Below are 26417 nucleotides of genomic sequence, written 5' to 3'. Positions count from 1 at the left end.
TCCTCTCACTATAGTTTGATCGGCTACGTACATATCAAATAAATAATGAGGAACTTCACAGGGGGGTGAAAGTGCACAGTGATCTTGATTCTCCTGTCCAATAAATATAGAGGGTCTTTATTCTGGCGACATGATGATGGATATTATCATTTCGAAAACGTTGAACTTTAGATTGCTTTTTATTTACTACGTCAAAGCTTAAGTAAAAAAAAAGAACCGTACATGTTGTGTGTATACGTCATCACGCACTGATTTCTATCAGCGGTAAATCCATTTGTTGGAAATGCAACGTTTCTTTATGCCGGACTGCAGAATATTCACATGGAAATCTTTCGCCAATTGGATGGAAATATAACTTCTGTCACTAATAAATTCAGCCATGGGGAAATTATATTGGAGGCGGGGCGTTATTCAAAATGTTCACATTTGTACAAAAAAAAATCTTACCAGTTTGAGTAATGACTACAAAATCCCTTTTAGTAACTGTACTCAGATATATTAAGTAAAACAGGTTTCCTCAACAACAAAAATAATTGCATTGACAGCACATTGTGGTTTACACTGTGTAGGCAATAGGGCGTCATTTAGGACGTAAAAATATCCTGCCGCTGATCAAGCAGCTGTCCTGCTGTTATGTAGCGGTTTCCTCTTATCAAACTCTGACCGCACCGCAGGGCTGTAAAACTACAAAACGTGCTGAAGACACAGCAGCGCATTCATAGCTCTCCAGCTAGGTTAGACAACACACAGTTCCAAGTCCACCGCAAGGAGGATTACATAAATTGACACCGAGTAACGTTAGTAGTTTAGCGTCAACTTTCAATTACACGCGCAGGGTAAGTGACACTAAATATGTAGCCTATTTTTGATTGAACAATTATTGGCGCCTGAAAATGTTTGTTTTTAACGATAATGAATTAATGCTACAGTTGTTTAACTTAAAGATGGGAACGGTAGAGAGAAATGGGCAATGTTTACATGATATCACTTTACCTTAGCAGAAAGGCACCAGCCAAATGAACCCGTCATAATTATTCCCACAGGCTACCTCGCTGTCTCATTTCTGACAGACATATCCCTATAATTATTCCCACAGGCTACCTCGCTGTCTCATTTCAGACAGACATATCCCTATAATTATTCCCACAGGCTACCTCGCTGTCTCATTTCTGACAGACATATCCCTATAATTATTCCCACAGGCTACCTCGCTGTCTCATTTCTGACAGACATGTCCCTATAATTATTCCCACAGGCTACCTCGCTGTCTCATTTCAGACAGACATATCCCTATAATTATTCCCACAGGCTACCTCGCTGTCTTAGTTCTGACAGACATATCCCAGTAATTATTCCCACAGGCTACCTCGCTGTCTCATTTCTGACAGACATGTCCCTATAATTATTCCCACAGGCTACCTCGCTGTCTCATTTCAGACAGACATATCCCTATCGTTTCCCTAATAGGAGAGCCAAGTGCTCAGCATATGTGGGAACTCCTTCAAGACTGTCTATCATTTCCCTAATAGGAGAGCACCGTCAGAATGTCGGAGCAGTACATCAACCAGATCCCGGGGATTGAGGACACCGGAACTAACGGGACTCCTAAATATGAGTCTATTGATGCTGTCAAGTCCCTTCAAGGTTCAACCGTTAGTTTCCATAACATCCACTATAAGGTGACGCAGAGGAGCGGCTGTCTGTGTATCAAGAGGAAGACTACCACCAAAGACATTCTCATAGATCTGAAGTAAGTTGACTAGACGCTGTTGTTGAGATTTAATCAGGCCTATATATATATCTCTCTCTCCTATATATATCTATTTAAAATACAGTACCAGTCAAAAGTTTGGACACACCTACTCATTCAAGGGATTTTCTTTATTTTTAATATTTTTTACATTGTAGAATAATAGTGAAAACATCAAAACTATGAAATAACACATATGGAATCATGTGGTAACCAAAAAAGTGTTTTTGGTTACTACATATTTTTTTTATATTTGAGATTCTTCAAAGTTGCCACCCTTTGCCTTGATGACAGCTTTTCACACTCTTGGCATTCTCTCAATCAGCTTCATGAGGAATGCTTTTCCAATAGTCTTGAAGGAGTTCCCACATATGCTGAGCATTTGGCTGCTTTTCCTTCACTTTGCTGTCCAACTCATCCCAAACCATCTCAATTGGGTTGAGGTCAGGTGATTGTGGAGGCCAGGTCATCTAATGCAGCCCTCCATCACTCTCCTTATTGGTCAAATAGGCCTTACACAGCCTGGAGGTGTGTTGGGTCATTGTCCTGCTGAAAAACAAATGATAGTCCCACTAAGCCCAAACCAGATGGGATGGTGTATCGCTGCAGAATGCTGTGGTAGCCATGCTGATTAAGTGTGCCTTGATTTCTAAATAAATCCCTGACAGTGTCGCCAGCAAAGCACCCCCACACCTCCTCCTCCATGCTTCACGGTGGGAAAACCACACGTGGAGAACATCCGTTCACCTATTCTTCATCTCACAAAGACACAGCGGTTAGAATCTAAAATCTCAAATTTGGACTCATCAAACCAAAGAACAGATTTCCACCGGTCTAATGTCCATTGCTCTTGTTTCTTGGCCCAAGCAAGTCTCTTCTTCTTATTGGTGTCCTTTAGTAGTGGTTTCTTTGCAGCAATTCGACCATGAAGGCCTGATTCATGCGGTCTCATCTGAACAGTTGATGTTGAGATGCGTCTGTTACTTGAACTCTGGAGTATTTATTTGGGCTGCAATTTCTGAGGCTGGTAACAATAATGAACTTATCCTCTGCAGCAGAGGTAACTCTGGGTCTTCCTTTCCTGTGGCGGTCCTCATGAGAGCCAGTTTCATCATAGCGCTTGATGGTTTTTGCGACTGTACTTGAAGAAACGTTGAAAGTTCTTGAAATTTTCCGGATTGACTGACCTTCATGTCTTAAAGTAATGATGGACTGTCGTTTCTCTTTGCTTATTTGAGCTGTTCTTGCTATAATATGGACTTGGTCTTTTACCAAATAGGGCTATCTTCTGTATACCACCCCTACCATATCAATTTACTATAGGCTGTAGTCCTTAGACGAACCACATCAGTCTACTATACGCGACAGCCTTTACAGAGGAACCATATCAGTCGACTGTAGACTGTAGTCTTTACAGAGGAACCATATCAGTCTACTGTAGACTTTACAGAGGAACCATATCAGTCTACTGTAGACTTTACAGAGGAACCATATCAGTCGACTGTAGACTGTAGTCTTTACGGAGGAACCATATCAGTCAGAGAGAATGCTTTCTGATCCCATTATAATGATCCTATTATAATGGGGAGACTAGAATTCTATGTTTGAAATGTAAACCAACTCTTAAGTGGCTCTAGATAAGAGCGTCTGTTAAATGACTAAACATATCTGTTGTGCTCCTGTGTGTGTGTGTGTGTGAAGCGAATCCACCAGGGGAGGAGGGGACGTACATGTAAACATAAAAGACCACTCAGATCAAACGCATGACTCTAAATATTACCTTCTGTATCAGAGGAAGGAGGTTCTAGGTTCAGGAGACCGGCAGGAGGAGATGCTCACACACGCACACGCACACACACACACACACAGGCCAATACACGCACACGCACACACACACACACACACACACAGGCCAATACACACACACACACACACACACACACACACACACACACACACACACACACACACACACACACACACACACACACTACCCTAAATAATATTAAACCCAGACATTTCCTAAATAATACCTATTGAATCAGAGGAAGGAAAGGGACTGGTTCAGAGGCTCAGCAGGAGGACACACACACACACACACACACACGCTGGGGTCATGGGCCAGTACTATCCTAAAACCCCCTGCTTTCATAAGTCCATTATGTTAAATAAGGAAATTACTTTCAACGTGTAACAACAAACCATATCCCATGTTGATCCACTGGGAGACACGCCTACTCCCAGCTCCCATGTTGATCCACTGGGAGACACGCCTACTCCCAGCTCCCATGGTGATCCACTGGGAGTCACATCGAGAGGGGGAGCTGGGAGTAGGCGTGTCTCCCAGTGGATCACCATGGGAGCTGGGAGTAGGCGTGTCTCCCAGTGGATCACCATGGGAGCTGGGAGTAGGCGTGTCTCCCAGTGGATCACCATGGGAGCTGGGAGTAGGCGTGTCTCCCAGTGGATCACCATGGGAGCTGGGAGTAGGCGTGTCTCCCAGTGGATCACCATGGGAGCTGGGAGTAGGCGTGTCTCCCAGTGGATCACCATGGGAGCTGGGAGTAGGCGTGTCTCCCAGTGGATCACCATGGGAGCTGGGAGTAGGCGTGTCTCCCAGTGGATCACCATGGGAGCTGGGAGTAGGCGTGTCTCCCAGCGGATCACCATGGGAGCTGGGAGTAGGCGTGTCTCCCAGCGGATCACCATGGGAGACTGGAGAGGGGGAGCTGGTAGTAGGCGAGTCTCCCAGCAGATCACCTAGGATGTTACTATCGCTGTACTAAAACTTTAGATAAAACTATACTAAATATATTCACATCACCGAATACTTGATAGAAACACACTGTTTTGCAATGAAGGTCTACAGTAGCCTCAACAGCACTCTGTAGGTGTAGCCAGAGGACAGCTAGCTTCCGTCCTCCTCTGGGCACATTGACTTCAATACAAAACCTAGGAGGCTAATGATTCTCACCCCCTTCCATAGACTTACACAGTAATTATGACAACTTCTGAAGGACGTCCTCCAATCTATCAAAGGATCAGAGAACGAATCTAGCACTGAAAGCATAATCTACAACTAGCTAGCACTGCAGTGCATAAAATGGGATGAGTAGTTGAGAGAGAGAAACACAATAGTTTAACAGTTTTGAATAATTATTTTTTTCCAAAATTAAGGAGAAGCAAAAAGAGAGAGAGAGTGGGAAAGCTAGCTATATTTTATAGTAAAAAAATGTTTTCACTTGATTAGCTAGTGTCAAATAAAGCTAGCTAGTTTAGCCTACTCAAACACCCGGCTCAAACAAAGAAGGATGCTATGTTACCTAGTTGGCTATGGCTATCCGACACTGGAACTCTTCCAAGTCAAGGTAGGCTTTTAGTTTTATGAATGTATTGCCACCGGGGCCCGGCAGCGTATCTGGTAAACGGCTTGCTGCTGACTGTGACCTGTACTGCATAATTGTAGCGTGTTTACGAACACGTTCATTTTAGTGGCTATGTTGACTATGACGTGACAAGGATGTAGGCTGTGTGTATCGATTTAGTGGTTATGATATGAAGGTTTGGCTTGGAAATGTTTTTTTTTTCTTCGCCTGGTCACAGACAGCTGAAGTCCACAAGGGAAGGAAAGGAGTTGAGAGGAGGAGAGCGTGTGGAAAGATACGAGAAGAAATTAAACAGAGCCTCCAGAAAGTATTCAGACCCCTTGAATTTTCCACATTTTGTTACGTTACAGCCTTATTCTAAAAAAGTGTATATCATTCCCCCCCCCCCCCTCATCAATCTACACACAATACCCCATAATGACATCACAATACCCCATAATGACATCACAATAGCCTATAATGACAAAGCAAAAACAGGTTCTTAGAAATATCACATTTACGTAAGTATTCCGACCATTTACTCAGTACTTTGTTGAAGCACCTTTGGCAGCGATTACAGCCTTGAGTCTTGTGTATGATGCTACAAGCTTGGAAAACCTGTATTTGGGGAGTTTCTCCCATTCTTCTCTGCGGATCCTCTCAAGCTCTATCGGGTTGGATGGGGAGCGTCGCTGCACAGCTATTTTCAGGTCTCTCCAGATATTGATCGGGTTCAATCTCCCTACCTGCTCTGGCTGGGCCACTCAAGGACATTCAGAGATGTGTCCCGAATCCACTCCTGCGTTGTCTTGGCTGTGTGCTTAGGGTCGTTGTCCTGTTGGAAGGTGAACCTTCGCCCCATTCTGAGGTCCTGACTAGTCTCCCAGTCCCAGCAGCATGATTCTGCCACAACCATGCTTCACTGTCGGGATGGTGCCAGGGTTCCTCCAGATGTGACGCTTGGCGTTCAGGCCAAAGAGTTAAATCTTGGTTTCATCAGACCAGAGATTCTTGTTTCTCATGTGCCTTTTTCTGAGGAGTGGCTTCCGTCAACCACTCTACCGTAAAGACCTGATTGGTGGAATGCTACAGAGATGGTTGTCCTTCTGGAAGGTTCTCCCATCTCCATAGAGGAACTCTGGAGCTCTGTCAGAGTGACCACCGGGTTCTTGGTCACCTCCCTGATCAAGGGCCTTCTACCCCGATTGCTCAGTTTGGCCGGGCGGCCAGTTGTACGAAAAATCTGATTGGTTTCAAACTTGTTTCATTTAAGAAGAGGCCATTGTTATTGGGGACCTTGAGTGCTGCAGAAATGTTTTGGCACCCTTCCCCAGATATGTGCCTCGACACAATCCTGTCTCAGAGCTCTAAGGACAATTCCTTCGACCTCATGGCTTGGTTTTGATCTGACATGCTCGGTCAACTGTTGGACCTTTCCAAATTATGTCCAATTCATTGAATTTCTCACAGGTGGATTCCATTTTAGAAACTGTAGGTGCTGTTGGTGTTGACCCCTCACCTGAGTGATCGTGTGTGTGTGTGTGTGTGTGTGTGTTGCGTAAGAGAGAGCAGTCTGTGTGTTTACGTTTACTGTAGGCATTACATAGTCATATAACCAGCCACTTTTTTTCTTGTTGAGGAGCTGTGTGTAATTATTGTGTAATTATTAACTATAGTGTGTGTGAGAGGTGAACATCACCTGATATACCCCATTATACACTCCCTACCTACAGCAACATCACAACATCACCTGGTCCCGTGTGGCTCAGTTGGTAGAGCATGGCGCTTGCAACGCCAGGGTTGTGGGTTCAATTCCCACGGGGGGACCAGGGTTCAATTCCCACAGGGGGACCAGGATGAATATGTATGAACTTTCCAATTTGTAAGTCGCTCTGGATAAGAGCGTCTGCTAAATGACTTAAATGTAAATGTGATATACCTCATTATACACTCCCTACCTACAGCGACATCACCTGACATACCCCATTATACACTCCCTACCTACAGCGACATCACAACATCACCTGACATACCCCGTCCTTCAGCTCCCCTCAACCCCTCCAGCTATCTCTGAACACCATCCAGTCCCATCCTTCAGCTCCCCTCAACCCCTCCCATCTATCTCTGAACACCATCCAGTCCCATCCTTCAGCTCCCCTCCCATCTATCTCTGAACACCATCCAGTCCCATCCTTCAGCTCCCCTCAACCCCTCCAGCTATCTCTGAACACCATCCAGTCCCATCCTTCAGCTCCCCTCAACCCCTCCCATCTATCTCTGAACACCATCCAGTCCCATCCTTCAGCTCCCCTCAACCCCTCCCATCTATCTCTGAACACCATCCAGTCCCATCCTCCCCTCAACCCCTCCCATCCATCTCTGAACACCACCCAGTCCCATCCTTCAGCTCCCCTCAACCCCTCCCATCTATCTCTGAACACCATCCAGTCCCATCCTTCAGCTCCCCTAAACCCCTCCCATCTATCTCTGAACACCATCCAGTCCCACCCTCCCCTCAACCCCTCCCATCTATATCCTAACACCATCCAGTCCCATCCTTCAGCTCCCCTCAACCCCTCCCATCTATCTCTGAACACCATCCAGTCCCATCCTTCAGCTCCCCTCAACCCCTCCCATCTATCTCTGACCACCATCCAGTCCCATCCTTCAGCTCCCCTCAACCCCTCCCATCTATCTCTGACCACCATCCAGTCCCATCCTTCATCTCTCCTCAACCCCTCCCATCTATCTCTGAACACCATCCAGTCCCATCCTTCAGCTCCCCTCAACCCCTCCCATCTATCTCTGAACACCATCCAGTCCCATCCTTCAGCTCCCCTCAACCCCTCCCATCTATCTCTGAACGCCATCCAGTCCCATCCTTCAGCTCCCCTCCCATCTATCTCTGAACACCATCCAGTCCCATCCTTCAGCTCCCCTCCCATCTATCTCTGAACACCATCCAGTCCCATCCTTCAGCTCTACTCAACCCCTCCCATCTGTCTCTGAACACCATCCAGTTCTGGACCTTTCTATTCTCATAGTTTCTACAGATTGTAAATTAAAGTTAAACACATTTGTTAAGTTTTATTATAATATTGAAAGGTATACTTATCAAATCACCCAGTGTTGCTATTTGCTGCTTTACTGTAGCTCCAAGTAAATGTTGCACATTTTTGTTGTTGTTGCCATTCTTGAACTTGCGACCAAAAACAAACTACATATGAACAGTACCAAAACAAACAATTCTGTTCGCAGCAAAATCTGCAGAGCTGGTTGTATCTCCCATATATATATATATATATACACTGCTCAAAAAAATAAAAGGAACACTTAAACAACACAATGTAACTCCAAGTCAATCACACTTCTGTGAAATCAAACTGTCCACTTAGGAAGCAACACTGATTGACAATAAACTTCACATGCTGTTGTGCAAATGGAATAGACAAAAGGTGGAAATTATAGGCAATTAGCAAGACACCCCCCAAAACAGGAGTGATTCTGCAGGTGGTGACCACAGACCACTTCTCAGTTCCTATGCTTCCTGGCTGATGTTTTGGTCACTTTTGAATGCGGGCGGTGCTCTCACTCTAGTGGTAGCATGAGACGGAGTCTACAACCCACACAAGTGGCTCAGGTAGTGCAGTTCATCCAGGATGGCACATCAATGCGAGCTGTGGCAAAAAGGTGTGCTGTGTCTGTCAGCGTAGTGTCCAGAGCATGGAGGCGCTACCAGGAAACAGGCCAGTACATCAGGAGATGTGGAGGAGGCCGTAGGAGGGCAACAACCCAGCAGCAGGACCGCTACCTCCGCCTTTGTGCAAGGAGGTGCACTGCCAGAGCCCTGCAAAATGACCTCCAGCAGGCCACACAGTACCAGACAGAGGTTAAATGCAAAAATGTATGTGTGAGTAAAGAGGCAATAAAGAGATAATAAAATATTATTGTTCAAAAGTTATGTCTGTCATGTGAAACCTGCAACAAACATTGTTGTAAATGGGTGTAATTGTCAACTATCTTCCTCTGCAGTTGCTCACGTGTTTGAGTGAGCGACAGGGAGAAAGAGCTAGAGAGAAATGGGAGAAACTTTACGTTCTGTTGAATCAGGACACAATGGTTTTGCACTTGAAAATAAAAAGCTGAGTTAAAATAGGATTTGATTTGCTTTACAATCTTATATTTTTACAAGCGGTGCTATTTCAAGTTGATATGTTACCAGAAGAGGTTCCATTTCAAGTTGATATGTTACCAGAAGAGGTTCCATTTCAAGTTGATATGTTACCAGAAGAGGTTCCATTTCAAGTTGATATGTTACCAGAAGAGATTCCATTTCAAGTTGATATGTTACCAGAAGAGATTCCATTTCAAGTTGATATGTTACCAGAAGAGATTCCATTTCAAGTTGATATGTTACCAGAAGAGGTGCCATTTCAAGTTAATATGTTACCAGAAGAGATTCCATTTCAAGTTGATATGTTACCAGAAGAGGTGCCATTTCAAGTTGATATGTTACCAGAAGAGATTCCATTTCAAGTTGATATGTTACCAGAAGAGGTTCCATTTCAAGTTGATATGTTACCAGAAGAGGTGCTATTTCAAGTTGATATGTTACCAGAAGAGGTTCCATTTCAAGTTGATATGTTACCAGAAGAGATTCCATTTCAAGTTGATATGTTACCAGAAGAGATTCCATTTCAAGTTGATATGTTACCAGAAGAGGTTCCATTTCAAGTTGATATGTTACCAGAAGAGGTTCCATTTCAAGTTGATATGTTACCAGAAGAGGTTCCATTTCAAGTTGATATGTTACCAGAAGAGGTTCCATTTCAAGTTGATATGTTACCAGAAGAGGTGCCATTTCAAGTTGATATGTTACCAGAAGAGGTTCCATTTCAAGTTGATATGTTACCAGAAGAGGTTCCATTTCAAGTTGATATGTTACCAGAAGAGGTTCCATTTCAAGTTGATATGTTACCAGAAGAGGTGCCATTTCAAGTTGATATGTTACCAGAAGAGGTTCCATTTCAAGTTGATATGTTACCAGAAGAGATTCCATTTCAAGTTGATATGTTACCAGAAGAGATGCCATTTCAAGTTGATATGTTACCAGAAGAGATGCCATTTCAAGTTGATATGTTACCAGAAGAGGTTCCATTTCAAGTTGATATGTTACCAGAAGAGATGCCATTTCAAGTTGATATGTTACCAGAAGAGATTCCATTTCAAGTTGATATGTTACCAGAAGAGATGCCATTTCAAGTTGATATGTTACCAGAAGAGATTCCATTTCAAGTTGATATGTTACCAGAAGAGATGCCATTTCAAGTTGATATGTTACCAGAAGAGATTCCATTTCAAGTTGATATGTTACCAGAAGAGATGCCATTTCAAGTTGATATGTTACCAGAAGAGGTTCCATTTCAAGTTGATATGTTACCAGAAGAGGTTCCATTTCAAGTTGATATGTTACCAGAAGAGATTCCATTTCAAGTTGATATGTTACCAAAAGAGGTTCCATTTCAAGTTGATATGTTACCAGAAGAGATTCCATTTCAAGTTGATATGTTACCAGAAGAGGTTCCATTTCAAGTTGATATGTTACCAGAAGAGATTCCATTTCAAGTTGATATGTTACCAGAAGAGATTCCATTTCAAGTTGATATGTTACCAGAAGAGGTTCCATTTCAAGTTGATATGTTACCAGAAGAGATTCCATTTCAAGTTGATATGTTACCAGAAGAGATTCCATTTCAAGTTGATATGTTACCAGAAGAGATTCCATTTCAAGTTGATATGTTACCAGAAGAGGTTCCATTTCAAGTTGATATGTTACCAGAAGAGGTTCCATTTCAAGTTGATATGTTACCAGAAGAGGTTCCATTTCAAGTTGATATGTTACCAGAAGAGATTCCATTTCAAGTTGATATGTTACCAGAAGAGATTCCATTTCAAGTTGATCTGTTACTAGAAGAGGTGCTATTTCAATTGGATTTACTTACTCTACACTCTGAGAAAAAAGGCTTCCAAAGCGGTTTTCCGGCTGTCCCCATCAGACAACCTTTTTTGGGTTCCAGGTAGAACCGTTTTGGGTTCCAGGTAGAACCGTTTTGGGTTCCAGGTAGAACCGTTTTGGGTTCCAGGTAGAACCGTTTTGGGTTCCAGGTAGAACCGTTTTGGGTTCCAGGTAGAACCCTCTGTGGAAAGGGTTCTTCAGGTGCACGGGCTACTAACGTTATCAGGACAAAGGAAACCAGACACATGCTCATTGCGACACATGGAGCACTCCAAACAAAATACAATGGGGGGAAATAACAAAACTCAATGGTTATGAAATAAAAAAACTTGTTTCTCACTAGTGTAGTCTGTGGTGAACACCTCAAACAACGTTACCGGTCCGAGAATGAGAACCGGTAAATTACTGTAATTTACATGCATGTATTAAGAGAAATTAATGAATGAGAACCGGTAAATTACTGTAATTTACATGCATGTATTAAGAGAAATTAATGCAAATGATGGGGATTAACATTTACTAGGCCTACTGGTGACATATGTAATGGAGACTTGATAAAAAATAAATAAAAAAGAGCAAACAATTCACACAATGAAACACTGAATGCGCAAGAATTGGTGGAAGACAGCTGAGTGCATGCATTCTGGGAAAAGAGATTACCCCATATCTTCACCATACACCCCTCCCCCTTTCTTCTTGTTTCAACATTGTAGACTATACTCAAGATTATATTATCTTCACATATTGTAGACGCTTTTCACTGACCACATCAACTCAATCAGCTTGACCTATTGCCACGAGCACTACCTAAATCGCGGGCTTTCCACATAGACATAGACTTACACACTTGTACTTTTCCAACAACCCACAGCTATTTTAAAACAGTTAAATTAATGATCCCAGGTGGATAAGTCATGCACCTTGGTGAAGTATATTGAATGGTTTTATTTTGACGGGAGTAATTATTGTGATTTATTAATATTTGACCATGCTGGTCATTTATGAACATTTTGAACATCTTGGCCATGTTCTGTTATAATCTCCACCCGGCACAGCCAGAAGAGGACTGGCCAACCCTCATAGCCTGGTTCCTCTCTACGTTTCTTCCTAGGTTTTGGCCTTTCTAGGGAGTTTTTTTTCTACACCTGCATTGCTTGCTGTTTTGGGGTTTTCGGCTGGGTTTCTGTACAGCACTTTGAGACATCAGCTGATGTACGAATGGCTATATAAATACATTTGATTTGATTTGAAAAAAAAATTGATTTGATTGTAATTTTGGCGATACTGTTTTACCAACTGCCAACCGTTCTCTCGGAGAACATCTGCGGGGGCATCAGATTTGTTGTCCAGCTCAGCACTAACAGATGTTTGTTTCCTGTCTCTACAGCGGTCTGATGAAACCAGGGCTGAACGCTATCATGGGGGCCACAGGAAGCGGGAAGTCATCGTAAGTGACATTTTCAGCTGACTCTGTGAACTAACATTATGTGTAATGGTTGTGATGTGGTTGTTTAAAAAAAGTTTGTATGATAGTTGTGTTATAGTTGTGTTGTAGTTGTGTAAAGGTTGTGTTGTAGCTGTGTAAAGGTTGTGTTGTAGCTGTGTAAAGGTTGTGTTGTAGCTGTGTAAAGGTTGTAGTTGTGTAAAGGTTGGGGTTGTATTATAGTTGTGTTGTATTATAGTTGTGTAAAGGTTGGGGTTGTGTTGTATTATAGTTGTGTAAAGGTTGGGGTTGTGTTGTATTATAGTTGTGTAAAGGTTGTGTTGTAGTTGTGTAAAGGTTGTAGTTGTGTAAATGTTGTGTAAAGGTCGGGGTTGTATTAGTTATGTAAAGGTTGTGTTGTGTAAAGGTTGTGTAAAGGTCGGGGTTGTATTATAGTTGTGTAAAGGTTGTGGTTGTATTATAGTTGTGTAAAGGTTGTGGTTGTATTATAGTTGTGTAAAGGTTGTGGTTGTATTATAGTTGTGTAAAGGTTGTATTATAGTTGTGTTGTGTAAAGGTTGGGGTTGTAGTTGTGTAAAGGTTGGGGTTGTAGTTGTGTAAAGGTTGTGTTGTAGTTGTGTAAAGGTTGTGTTGTGTTGTGGTTGTGTTGTGTTATAGTTGTGTAAAGGTTGTGGATGTGTTGTGTAAAGGTTGTGGTTGTGTTGTAGTTGTGTAAAGGTTGTGGTTGTGTTGTAGTTGTGTAAAGGTTGTGGTTGTATTATAGTTGTGTAAAGGTTGTGTTGTAGTTGTGTAAAGGTTGTGTTGTAGTTGTGTAAAGGTTGTGGTTGTATTATAGTTGTGGATGTGTTGTGTGCAGGTTTCTGGATGTCCTGGCAGCCAGGAAGGACCCAGCAGGTCTGGCTGGAGAGGTGTTGATAGACGGAGCTCCTCAACCTCCCAACTTCAAATGTCTCTCAGGATATGTGGTCCAGGTAGAGGACTGACACACACACACACACACACACACACACACATACACACACACACACACACACCAGTGACCAGACTATAGTTACGAGTGTCTGGTCTTCTCTCTCTCTCACTCTCTCATTCCCTCCTCTCCCCCTCACTCTTTCTTTCTCTCAATCTATCCCCCCCTCTCTTTCTCTCTCTCGCCCCCCCCCCCCACCCCACCAACCGTCAGGATGATGTGGTGATGGGGACTCTGACTGTGAGGGAGAACTTCCGTTTCTCTGCTGCGTTGCGTCTCCCGTCCTCCGTCAGCCAGAAGGAGAAGGAGGACAAAGTCAACCGACTCATCACAGAACTGGGCCTCACTAAAGTAGCAGACTCACGGGTCAGTGTGGACGGGTGTGTGGAGGGGGATGGGGGGACAGAGAGAGTGTGTGACTATGAATGTGTGTATTCTGTCTCCAGGTTGGTACCCAGTTGATCAGGGGTATATCAGGAGGGGAAAGGAAGAGGACAAACATCGGTATGGAACTGATCATCGACCCTCCTGTTCTCTTTCTGGATGAACCCACCACAGGCCTGGACGCTAGCACAGCTAACTCTGTACTACTACTGCTCAAGAGGTAGAACCTGGGTATTGTAGTTCTAATATTGTAGGGTTAGTCTGGGTATTGACGTTTTAATATTGTAGGGTTAGTCTGGGTATTGTAGTTCTAACAATGTAGGGTTAGTCTGGGTATTGTAGTCCCCTTTCTGGATGAACCCACAACCGGCCTGGACGCTAGCACACCTAACTCTGTACTACTACTGCTCAGGAGGTAGAAACTGGGTATTGTAGTTCTAATATTGTAGTTCCAATACTGGGGGGGTCAGTCTGGGTATTGTAGTCTGAATATTGTAGTGCTAATATTGGGGGGTTAGTCTGGGTATTGTAGTCTGAATATTGTAGTGCTAATATTGCGGGGTTAGTCTGGGTATTGTGGTCTGGGTATTGTAGTGCTAATACTGGGGGGTTAGTCTGGGTATTGTAGTGCTAATACTGTGGGGTTAGTCTGGGTATTGTAGTACTACTACTGGGGGGTTAGTCTGGGTATTGTAGTACTACTACTGGGGGGTTAGTCTGGGTATTGTAGTGCTAATACTGGGGGGTTAGTCTGGGTATTGTAGTGCTAATACTGGGGGGTTAGTCTGGGTATTGTAGTGCTAATACTGGGGGGTTAGTCTGGGTATTGTAGTACTAATACTGGGGGGTTAGTCTGGGTATTGTAGTGCTAATACTGGGGGGTTAGTCTGGGTATTGTAGTACTAATGCTGGGGGTTAGTCTGGGTGTCGCAGTCTGGGTGTCGTAGTCTGGGTGGGTGGGTATTGTAGTCTGGGTATTGTAGTGCTAATACTGCGGGTTAATCTGGGTATTGTAGTCTGGTTGTTGTAGTCTAGGTTTTGTAGTCTGGGTATTGTAGTGCTAATACTGCGGGTTAGTCTGGGTATTGCAGTCTGGGTATTGCAGTCTGGGTGGGTGGGTGTTGTAGTCTGGGTGTTGTAGTCTGGGTATTGTAGTGCTAATACTGCGGGTTAGTCTGGGTGTTGCAGTCTGGGTGTTGCAGTCTGGGTGGGTGGGTGTTGTAGTCTGGGTATTGTAGTCTGGGTGTTGTAGTCTGGGTGTTGTAACACTAACCTCCTCCTCTCTCTCTATCAGGATGTCTAGTCATGGCCGTACCATCATCCTGTCCATCCACCAGCCTCGTTATTCCATCTACCGTCTGTTTGACAGTCTGACTCTGCTGGTTAGCGGTAAACAGGTTTACCACGGCCCCGCTCAGAGGGCTCTGGACTACTTCTCTGACATCGGTGAGACTAAGTCATTACAAATGCCACGTTTCTAGTTCACACTCCTCCTGCTAACCAGACAGTGGAGTCTCAGCTCTCTGCTGATAAACCAGGTTATGAAATGTCTAGAGTTACTAAACAGTTATTATATCCATCATTCTATTGTCTCTCTTTAGAGGTTAATAAGATGAGATGCATTTTTGGTGTGTTACCTTCGGACGGCAGGGACAGGTATTGGAATCCGGCTCGAAGGACCAAATTGTTACGAGAATTATGTTCTCAATGTTCATAAACCAATTCAATTAAACGACTCAGTCTGCTAAATCAGGATTTGTAAGATACTGATTTGAAATGAAAACACAGAGGCCCAGTCTACAGTAGTCAAATGTTTATTTACGAGAGCGCTCCCCTGTTGTACAAAAGCAATTCATTTTATACTGGCTCCTCACGCACACACATTCACACTAACATCAGCACACAATGTCCTGCTACCCAGCTCCACATTATGAAATGTCTAGAGTTACTAAACAGTTATATCCATCATTCCATTGTCTCTCTTTAGAGGTTACTAAGATGAGATGTATTTCAGATACATTCAGTGTATCAATGTTTCAACCTTATCTGTATCTATAAACAATGTAATTACAACTGTCATCGTTACCCAGGGTACACTTGTGAACCCCACAACAACCCGGCTGACTTCTTCCTGGACGTGATCAATGGAGATTCTACCGCAACCGCCTACGATAAGATAAAGGAAGCAGACGGTGAGTTCTGATTGGCTAAGGAGCAGGAGAGTCAGTGGGCAGGATCAGTCAGGTCATCCAATGGAATGCATATTTTGTCTCTTCATATTCTCCCTCCCTAACTTTGTTTACCCGCCATTGACCTCTGTTCTGGCCCCTCTATCCCTTCCCCTCCCGTCTTCTCCACCCCACCAACCCCCCCCCCCCCCCCCCCCCCCCCCCCCCAGACTCGGACCCAGACAGGGTAACCAGTTCCAGGCAGAACATCGAGGACCATCTGGTCCAGGAGTACCGGGGGAGTCAGTTCTATGGAGAGACCAAGGCCCAGTTAGAACGCATCACCATGAACAGAGAGTACAGGTAATAACACACACACTCGCGCTCTCTCTCTGTGTCTCTCTCTCTCTCTGTCTATTTCTCTGTCTGTCGGTCTCTCTGTCTGTCTGTCGGTCTCTCTGTCTGTCGGTCTCTGTCTGTCTGTCTCTGTCTGTCTGTCTGTTCTCTGCATGTTAATGGACAATCTTCTTGTTGTTCTCCAGTGTGAAGACTCCCTCTCGGACCATCACGTACAACACCTCCTTCTCTACTCAGTTCAGATGGGTCCTGAAGAGAACCTTTACTAACCTCATCCTCAACCCTCAGACATCCTTCGCTCAGGTGTGTGTCTACGTCTCTCTGTGTGTCTAGGGGGGGAATAGTGCAAACTGTAAAGTTTGGTGGAGGAGGAATAATGGTCTGGTGCTGTTGTCCATGGTCCGGGCCCCTTAGTTCTAGTGAAGAGAAATCTTAACCTTACAGCATACAATGACATGCAAGATGATTCTGTGCTTTCAACTTTGTGGCAACAGTTTGGGGAAGGCCCTTTCCTGTTTCAGCATGACAATGCCCCCGTGCACAAAGCCAGGTCCATACAGAAATGGTTTGTTGAGATCATTGTGGAATAACTTGACTGGTCTGCACAGAGCCCTAAACTCAACCTCATCGAACACCTTTGGGATGAATTGGAACGCCGACTTCAAGCCAGGCCCTAACTGCCAAACATCAGTGCCTGACCTCACTGATGCTCTTGTGGCTGAATGGAAGCAAGTCCCCTCAGCAATGTTCCAACATCTAGTGGAAAGCCTTCCCAGAATAGTGGAGGCTGTTACAGCAGCAAAGGGGGGGACCAACTCCATATTAATGCCTTCCCAGAAGAGTGGGGGCTGTTTTAGCAGCAAAAGGGGGGGACCAACTCCATATTAATGCCCATGGTTTTGGAATGAGATGTTCGAGGAGCCGGTGTCCACATACTTTTGATCATATAGTGTATAAGAAAGCTCAGGAAAGATATATATATATATATATATACAGTACTATATATTTTGATTTGTGTTTTTTTTCTTCATAGTTTTGATGTCTTCACTATTATTCTACAGTGTAGAAAATAGTAAAAATAAAGAAAAACCCTTGAATGAGTAGGTGTGTCACTTGTGGGGGTCGTAGAGAAAAACGGAGAACACCATGGTGTTCGTCAGTCTCCACTTTCCACAGTGGCGTCGTATTGCTTAGTGGACATCCAGCCAACGGTGGGGAAGCATTGGAGTCGCCGTGGACCAGAATCCACTGTGGAACGCGTTGGGCACCATGTAGAGTCCATGACCCTACCAACTGTGGGGAAGCATTGGAGTCGCCGTGGACCAGCATCCACTGTGGAACACTTCGTCACCATGTAGAGTCCAAGACCCTACCAACTGTGGGGAAGCATTGGAGTCGCCGTGGACCAGAATCCACTGTGGAACGCTTTGGGCACCATGTAGAGTCCATGACCCTACCAACTGTGGGGAAGCATTGGAGTCGCCGTGGACCAGAATCCACTGTGGAACGCGTTGGGCACCATGTAGAGTCCATGACCCTACCAACTGTGGGGAAGCATTGGAGTCGCCGTGGACCAGCATCCACTGTGGAACACTTCGTCACCATGTAGAGTCCAAGACCCTACCAACTGTGGGGAAGCATTGGAGTCGCCGTGGACCAGAATCCACTGTGGAACGCTTTGGGCACCATGTAGAGTCCATGACCCTACCAACTGTGGGGAAGCATTGGAGTCGCCGTGGACCAGAATCCACTGTGGAACGCGTTGGGCACCATGTAGAGTCCATGACCCTACCAACTGTGGGGAAGCATTGGAGTCGCCGTGGACCAGCATCCACTGTGGAACACTTCGTCACCATGTAGAGTCCAAGACCCTACCAACTGTGGGGAAGCATTGGAGTCGCCGTGGACCAGAATCCACTGTGGAACGCTTTGGGCACCATGTAGAGTCCATGACCCTACCAACTGTGGGGAAGCATTGGAGTCGCCGTGGACCAGAATCCACTGTGGAACGCGTTGGGCACCATGTAGAGTCCATGACCCTACCAACTGTGGGGAAGCATTGGAGTCGCCGTGGACCAGCATCCACTGTGGAACACTTCGTCACCATGTAGAGTCCAAGACCCTACCAACTGTGGGGAAGCATTGGAGTCGCCGTGGACCAGAATCCACTGTGGAACGCTTTGGGCACCATGTAGAGTCCATGACCCTACCAACTGTGGGGAAGCATTGGAGTCGCCGTGGACCAGAATCCACTGTGGAACGCGTTGGGCACCATGTAGAGTCCATGACCCTACCAACTGTGGGGAAGCATTGGAGTCGCCGTGGACCAGCATCCACTGTGGAACACTTCGTCACCATGTAGAGTCCAAGACCCTACCAACTGTGGGGAAGCATTGGAGTCGCCGTGGACCAGAATCCACTGTGGAACGCGTTGGGCACCATGTAGAGTCCATGACCCTACCAACTGTGGGGAAGCATTGGAGTCGCCGTGGACCAGCATCCACTGTGGAACACTTCGTCACCATGTAGAGTCCAAGACCCTACCAACTGTGGGGAAGCATTGGAGTCGCCGTGGACCAGAATCCACTGTGGAACGCTTTGGGCACCATGTAGAGTCCATGACCCTACCAACTGTGGGGAAGCATTGGAGTCGCCGTGGACCAGCATCCACTGTGGAACACTTCGTCACCATGTAGAGTCCAAGACCCTACCAACTGTGGGGAAGCATTGGAGTCGCCGTGGACCAGAATCCACTGTGGAACGCTTTGGGCACCATGTAGAGTCCATGACCCTACCAACTGTGGGGAAGCATTGGAGTCGCCGTGGACCAGAATCCACTGTGGAACGCGTTGGGCACCATGTAGAGTCCAAGACCCTACCAACTGTGGGGAAGCATTGGAGTCGCCGTGGACCAGAATCCACTGTGGAACGCTTTGGGCACCATGTAGAGTCCATGACCCTACCAACTGTGGGGAAGCATTGGAGTCGCCGTGGACCAGCATCCACTGTGGAACGCGTTGGGCACCATGTAGAGTCCATGACCCGACCAACTGTGGGGAAGCATTGGAGTCGCCGTGGACCAGAATCCACTGTGGAACGCGTTGGGCACCATGTAGAGTCCATGACCCTACCAACTGTGGGGAAGCATTGGAGTCGCCGTGGACCAGAATCCCCGTGGAACACTTCGTCACCATGTAGAGTCCATGACCCTACCAACTGTGGGGAAGCATTGGAGTCGCCGTGGACCAGAATCCACTGTGGAACGCGTTGGGCACCATGTAGAGTCCATGACCCGACCAACTGTGGGGAAGCATTGGAGTCGCCGTGGACCAGAATCCACTGTGGAACGCGTTGGGCACCATGTAGAGTCCATGACCCGACCAACTGTGGGGAAGCATTGGAGTCGCCGTGGACCAGAATCCACTGTGGAACGCGTTGGGCACCATGTAGAGTCCATGACCCTACCAACTGTGGGGAAGCATTGGAGTCGCCGTGGACCAGAATCCTCGTGGAACACTTCGTCACCATGTAGAGTCCATGACCCTACCAACTGTGGGGAAGCATTGGAGTCGCCGTGGACCAGAATCCACTGTGGAACGCGTTGGGCACCATGTAGAGTCCATGACCCGACCAACTGTGGGGAAGCATTGGAGTCGCCGTGGACCAGAATCCACTGTGGAACGCGTTGGGCACCATGTAGAGTCCATGACCCGACCAACTGTGGGGAAGCATTGGAGTCGCCGTGGACCAGAATCCACTGTGGAACGCGTTGGGCACCATGTAGAGTCCATGACCCTACCAACTGTGGGGAAGCATTGGAGTCGCCGTGGACCAGCATCCACTGTGGAACACTTCGTCACCATGTAGAGTCCAAGACCCTACCAACTGTGGGGAAGCATTGGAGTCGCCGTGGACCAGAATCCACTGTGGAACGCTTTGGGCACCATGTAGAGTCCATGACCCTACCAACTGTGGGGAAGCATTGGAGTCGCCGTGGACCAGAATCCACTGTGGAACGCGTTGGGCACCATGTAGAGTCCATGACCCTACCAACTGTAGGGAAGCATTGGAGTCGCCGTGGACCAGCATCCACTGTGGAACACTTCGTCACCATGTAGAGTCCAAGACCCTACCAACTGTGGGGAAGCATTGGAGTCGCCGTGGACCAGAATCCACTGTGGAACGCTTTGGGCACCATGTAGAGTCCATGACCCTACCAACTGTGGGGAAGCATTGGAGTCGCCGTGGACCAGAATCCACTGTGGAACGCGTTGGGCACCATGTAGAGTCCATGACCCTACCAACTGTGGGGAAGCATTGGAGTCGCCGTGGACCAGCATCCACTGTGGAACACTTCGTCACCATGTAGAGTCCAAGACCCTACCAACTGTGGGGAAGCATTGGAGTCGCCGTGGACCAGAATCCACTGTGGAACGCTTTGGGCACCATGTAGAGTCCATGACCCTACCAACTGTGGGGAAGCATTGGAGTCGCCGTGGACCAGAATCCACTGTGGAACGCGTTGGGCACCATGTAGAGTCCAAGACCCTACCAACTGTGGGGAAGCATTGGAGTCGCCGTGGACCAGAATCCACTGTGGAACGCGTTGGGCACCATGTAGAGTCCATGACCCGACCAACTGTGGGGAAGCATTGGAGTCGCCGTGGACCAGAATCCACTGTGGAACGCGTTGGGCACCATGTAGAGTCCATGACCCTACCAACTGTGGGGAAGCATTGGAGTCGCCGTGGACCAGAATCCCCGTGGAACACTTCGTCACCATGTAGAGTCCATGACCCTACCAACTGTGGGGAAGCATTGGAGTCGCCGTGGACCAGCATCCCCGTGGAACACTTCGTCACCATGTAGAGTCCATGACCCTACCAACTGTGGGGAAGCATTGGAGTCGCCGTGGACCAGCATCCCTGTGGAACACTTCGTCACCATGTAGAGTCCATGACCCTACCAACTGTGGGGAAGCATTGGAGTCGCCGTGGACCAGCATCCCTGTGGAACACTTCGTCACCATGTAGAGTCCATGACCCGACCAACTGAGGCTGTTCTGAGGGCAAAAGGGGATGCAACTCAATATTAGGAAGGTGTTTTTAATCTTTAGTCCACTCAGTGTCAATATATATATATGAGATTATGGTTCACAGAAAGAACTATGTCTGTTGACCGACCGATATACTCACACGTTAAAAACACACACACCGACCAACAGACCGACTGACACAAACACGTTAAAAACACACACTTGGACCGACCGACACACACATAAAATAATAATAGACTGATACACAAATGTTAAATACACACACAGACTGACCTACCTACCCACCTACCTACCCACCTATCTAACTATTAATCTAATCTACCCACCTACCTACCTACCTACCTATTAACATAATCTATCTATCTACTAACTAACTGACTATCTCTCTATCTCTCCCAGATTGGAGTGACTGTATTCCTGGCCCTCATCGTTGGGGCAATATTCTTTGGAGTGAAGAATGACCAGAGTGGCTTACAGAACAGGTCTGTGTGTATGTTTTTGTGTGTGTGTGTTTTAACAGGTGTGTGTGTTTTTAATACAGTAATACATGCCATTTAGCAGACTCTCTCTTCCATAGCGACCTGTTTTCTTATAGGTGGCCCCAGCAGGGATAGGGCTGTGGCTCCAGCAGGGATAGGGCTGTGGCCCCAGCAGGGATAGGGCTGTGGCCCCAGCAGGGATAGGGCTGTGGCCCCAGCAGGGATAGGGCTGTGGCCCCAGCAGGGATAGGGCTGTGGCCCCAGCAGGGATAGGGCTGTGGCCCCAGCAGGGATAGGGCTGTGGGGGCCAGCTGGTTATTGTCTTGCAAAAGTCTGCCTGTCTCATGGTAACTGGCCGTTAATTAACATAAACACGGTTAGAATCTCCACGCTGATGATGGAACATCTACATTTTAAATCCACTATTTATTTTAGTTCTAAAGAAACAGTATGATATGAAGAAAATGTATTTCAGAAGAACAGAATATGAGTTGGTCTACTGACTGTTATCTGTCTATGCTCCATGTTATAGACTGTAGACTTGTTCATTTATCAGACTAGATACTGTATGTTATCTGGCTATGTTATAGACTGTAGACTTGTTCATTTATCAGACTAGATACTGTATGTTATCTGTCTATGCTCCATGTTATAGACTGTAGACTTGTTCATTTATCAGACTAGATACTGTATGTTATCTGGCTATGATATAGACTGTAGACTTGTTCATTTATCAGACTAGATACTGTATGTTATCTGGCTATGATATAGACTGTAGACTTGTTCATTTATCAGACTAGATACTGTATGTTATCTGGCTATGTTATAGACTGTAGACTTGTTCATTTATCAGACTAGATACTGTATGTTATCTGGCTATGATATAGACTGTAGACTTGTTCATTTATCAGACTAGATACTGTATGTTATCTGGCTATGATATAGACTGTAGACTTGTTCATTTATCAGACTAGATACTGTATGTTATCTGGCTATGATATAGACTGTAGACTTGTTCATTTATCAGACTAGATACTGTATGTTATCTGGCTATGATATAGACTGTAGACTTGTTCATTTATCAGACTAGATATGCTTATAAGTCCCGTGCCATTATTTTATATTACAGGATTATATAGTATGAAGAATAAAATTGAAAGGATATTTTTCCCATTCGGGAGCGAGCGCATATAAAGTGACTATGTTGAGCGTAAAAGTGATGATTTGAAACAGGTGCTCGACCCCGGTTTTAAAGTTTTTTTTGTCAACTTTATTTTGTGAATGATACAAACCTTAGAATGCCTTCAGAAATCAAAACGTATATGGGCAGCATGATGCGACTATAGGATATTGATGTTCCCGAGAGTCGCAAAAACAAAGGTTGCTTTTCGTTCCTCGTTGTCAGGCTGCACACACACACACACACACGCTGTTCTCTCATCAAGTGATCATATTTTCACCCATCAAACTATTCTGAATTTAATCTTGTATTTACTAATATGTCAAATTAGTTTCGATTTTAGAATGGCCCATTTTATCAAACGCACAGGAACAGAGGCAAGACAAATACGTGTCATCAGTATGCGCTGGAATGGAGGTGATTTATTAGTTAATCTCCCCCCCCCCCACTGACGTCAGGTAGACTACTCCGGTCATTTCGCTGCGCAACAAGTGATATTCCGTCCAAATTCTGTATACCATGGGCTCTCCAACCCTGTTCCTGCAGCTACCCAGTGCCTCATTTGCGAAACCAAGTGAAATCTGTTTGGGAACATCGATAGTAACATGTTTTTCAAAAGGAAAGCTATTTAATTAAAGTGTTTACAGCCTCTCTCTCTGCGCGCTGGAGAAAGGAATGAAGGAGAGAGGGGAGGGGATGGATACTCACAGTAGCTAAAAGTAAGATGGCATCTTATTAATTATGAAAATGCACTATAATTAAGCTATTCAAAATCAAATACAAATGCGGTAGGCTATGTATTGTATAACGGCACAATCATTATAATATATATTTTTTTAAATACTTTTTTTTTGCGGGACAATAGAGCCCTGAGTACCAGGCCAATAAGGACCTGATGATCGTTAGCGAGTTGGGTATAAGAGTGCGCAAGAGGAGATTACTGTGACTCAACAGTCATGTAGAATTTGACAACGGTCATGAGTCATGTGACTGCCAGTTCGGAGGTAATACCGTCCCCACAACAGCCCTAAGCAGGAATTGAATGAAGTTGTATATGTTCCACAGTGAGTGTGTTTAACGTGTGTGTTGAATGTGTGTGTATTTAACGTGTTTGTGTGTGTGTTGTATGAGTGTGTGTGTGTTGAATATTTGTGTGTTTAATGTGTGTGTGTGTGTGTGTGTGTGTGTGTGTGTTGTTTCTACCAGGATGGGTGCTCTATTCTTCATCACCACCAATCAGTGTTTCAGTTCCCTGTCTTCTGCTGAGCTCTTCATCACCGAGAGAAAACTGTTCATGTGAGTAACACACACACACACACACACACACACACACACACACACAGAGCCAGGTCACCCATGATACAAGTCAGTATTCGACATCCATCCATGTCTGAGGACATCGGGAGATGACGTGGTAACCGGCCACTTGGGGCAACACTGAGATCTGTTACCTTGAAGCTGGTTTCCACTAGGGGTAACACTGAGATCTGTTACCTTTAAGCAGGTTTCCACTAGGGGCAACACTGAGATCTGTTACCTTGAAGCAGGTTTCCACTAGGGGTAACACTGAGATCTGTTACCTTTAAGCAGGTTTCCACTAGGGGCAACACTGAGATCTGTTACCTTGAAGCAGGTTTACACTAGGGGCAACACTGAGATCTGTTACCTTTAAGCAGGTTTCCACTAGGGGCAACACTGAGATCTGTTACCTTTAAGCTGGTTTCCACTAGGGGCAACACTGAGCAGGTTTCCACTAGGGGCAACACTGAGATCTGTTACCTTTAAGCAGGTTTCCACTAGGGGCAACACTGAGATCTGTTACCTTTAAGCAGGTTTCCACTAGGGGCAACACTGAGATCTGTTACCTTTAAGCAGGTTTACACTAGGGGCAACACTGAGATCTGTTACCTTTAAGCAGGTTTACACTAGGGGCAACACTGAGATCTGTTACCTTTGAGCAGGTTTCCACTAGGGGCAACACTGAGATCTGTTACCTTTAAGCAGGTTTCTACTAGGGGCAACACTGAGATCTGTTACCTTTAAGCAGGTTTCCACTAGGGGCAACACTGAGATCTGTTACCTTTAAGCTGGTTTCCACTAGGGGCAACACTGAGATCTGTTACCTTTAAGCAGGTTTCTACTAGGGGCAACACTGAGATCTGTTACCTTTAAGCAGGTTTCCACTAGGGGCAACACTGAGATCTGTTACCTTTAAGCAGGTTTCCACTAGGGGCAACACTGAGATCTGTTACCTTGAAGCAGGTTTCCACTAGGGGCAACACTGAGATCTGTTACCTTTAAGCTGGTTTCCACTACGGGCAACACTGAGATCTGTTACCTTTAAGCAGGTTTCCACTAGGGGCAACACTGAGATCTGTTACCTTGAAGCAGGTTTCCACTAGGGGCAACACTGAGATCTGTTACCTTTAAGCAAGTTTCCACTAGGGGCAACACTGAGATCTGTTACCTTTAAGCAGGTTTCTACTAGGGGCAACACTGAGATCTGTTACCTTTAAGCAGGTTTCCACTAGGGGCAACACTGAGATCTGTTACCTTGAAGCAGGTTTCCACTAGGGGCAACACTGAGATCTGTTACCTTTAAGCAGGTTTCTACTAGGGGCAACACTGAGCAGGTTTCCACTAGGGGCAACACTGAGATCTGTTACCTTTAAGCAGGTTTCCACTAGGGGCAACACTGAGATCTGTTACCTTTAAGCAGGTTTCCACTAGGGGCAACACTGAGATCTGTTACCTTTAAGCTGGTTTCCACTAGGGGCAACACTGAGATCTGTTACCTTGAACTTCTCTGGGATGCTAACGTCCCACTTGGCCAAAAGCCAGTAAAAATGCAGAGTGCCAATTTCAAATAAATTACTATAAAAATCAAACTTTCATGAAATCACACATTAAAGACACCAAATTAAAGCTACACTTGTGAATCCAGCCAACATGTCTGATTACAAAAATGATTTACGGCGAAAGCACACCTTGCGATTTATGTTAGGTCAGTACATAGCCACAGAAAAACACTCCTCTCCATCTCCAGTCATGAGTAAGTACATCAGCGGTTACTACAGAGTATCAGTCTAACTCTCTCCCTCTCTCATCTCCATCTCCAGTCATGAATACATCAGCGGTTACTACAGAGTATCAGTCTACTTCCTGTGTAAGATACTCAGTGACATCATAACCTTAAGGACGCTCCCTGCCATCTTCTTCAGCTGTGTGGCTTACTTCATGATCGGTGG

At 45.5% G+C, this 26417-nt stretch overlaps 1 protein-coding gene across 1 annotated transcript in view; it reads left to right on the top strand.

Moving 5' to 3' along the window:
* Positions 1-667: 667 nt before the first annotated feature.
* The window catches only part of LOC129835553 (broad substrate specificity ATP-binding cassette transporter ABCG2-like), a 34687-nt gene continuing 8937 nt past the window's right edge, over positions 668-26417 (top strand). Inside the window, exons 1-13 of the mRNA XM_055901239.1 lie at positions 668-836; positions 1530-1750; positions 12519-12578; positions 13432-13546; positions 13759-13911; positions 13992-14149; positions 15224-15375; positions 16020-16121; positions 16328-16460; positions 16640-16757; positions 21910-21992; positions 24376-24465; positions 26289-26413. Coding sequence (XP_055757214.1) covers positions 1545-1750; positions 12519-12578; positions 13432-13546; positions 13759-13911; positions 13992-14149; positions 15224-15375; positions 16020-16121; positions 16328-16460; positions 16640-16757; positions 21910-21992; positions 24376-24465; positions 26289-26413 — 1495 coding nt within the window. The 5' untranslated portion in view covers positions 668-836; positions 1530-1544. The remainder of the gene's footprint in view (positions 837-1529; positions 1751-12518; positions 12579-13431; positions 13547-13758; positions 13912-13991; positions 14150-15223; positions 15376-16019; positions 16122-16327; positions 16461-16639; positions 16758-21909; positions 21993-24375; positions 24466-26288; positions 26414-26417) is intronic.

The sequence above is a fragment of the Salvelinus fontinalis genome, chromosome 36 (genome assembly GCF_029448725.1).
Source record: "Salvelinus fontinalis isolate EN_2023a chromosome 36, ASM2944872v1, whole genome shotgun sequence".
Classification (NCBI taxonomy): domain Eukaryota; kingdom Metazoa; phylum Chordata; class Actinopteri; order Salmoniformes; family Salmonidae; genus Salvelinus; species Salvelinus fontinalis.
This window is presented reverse-complemented; position numbering and strand designations above follow the sequence as displayed.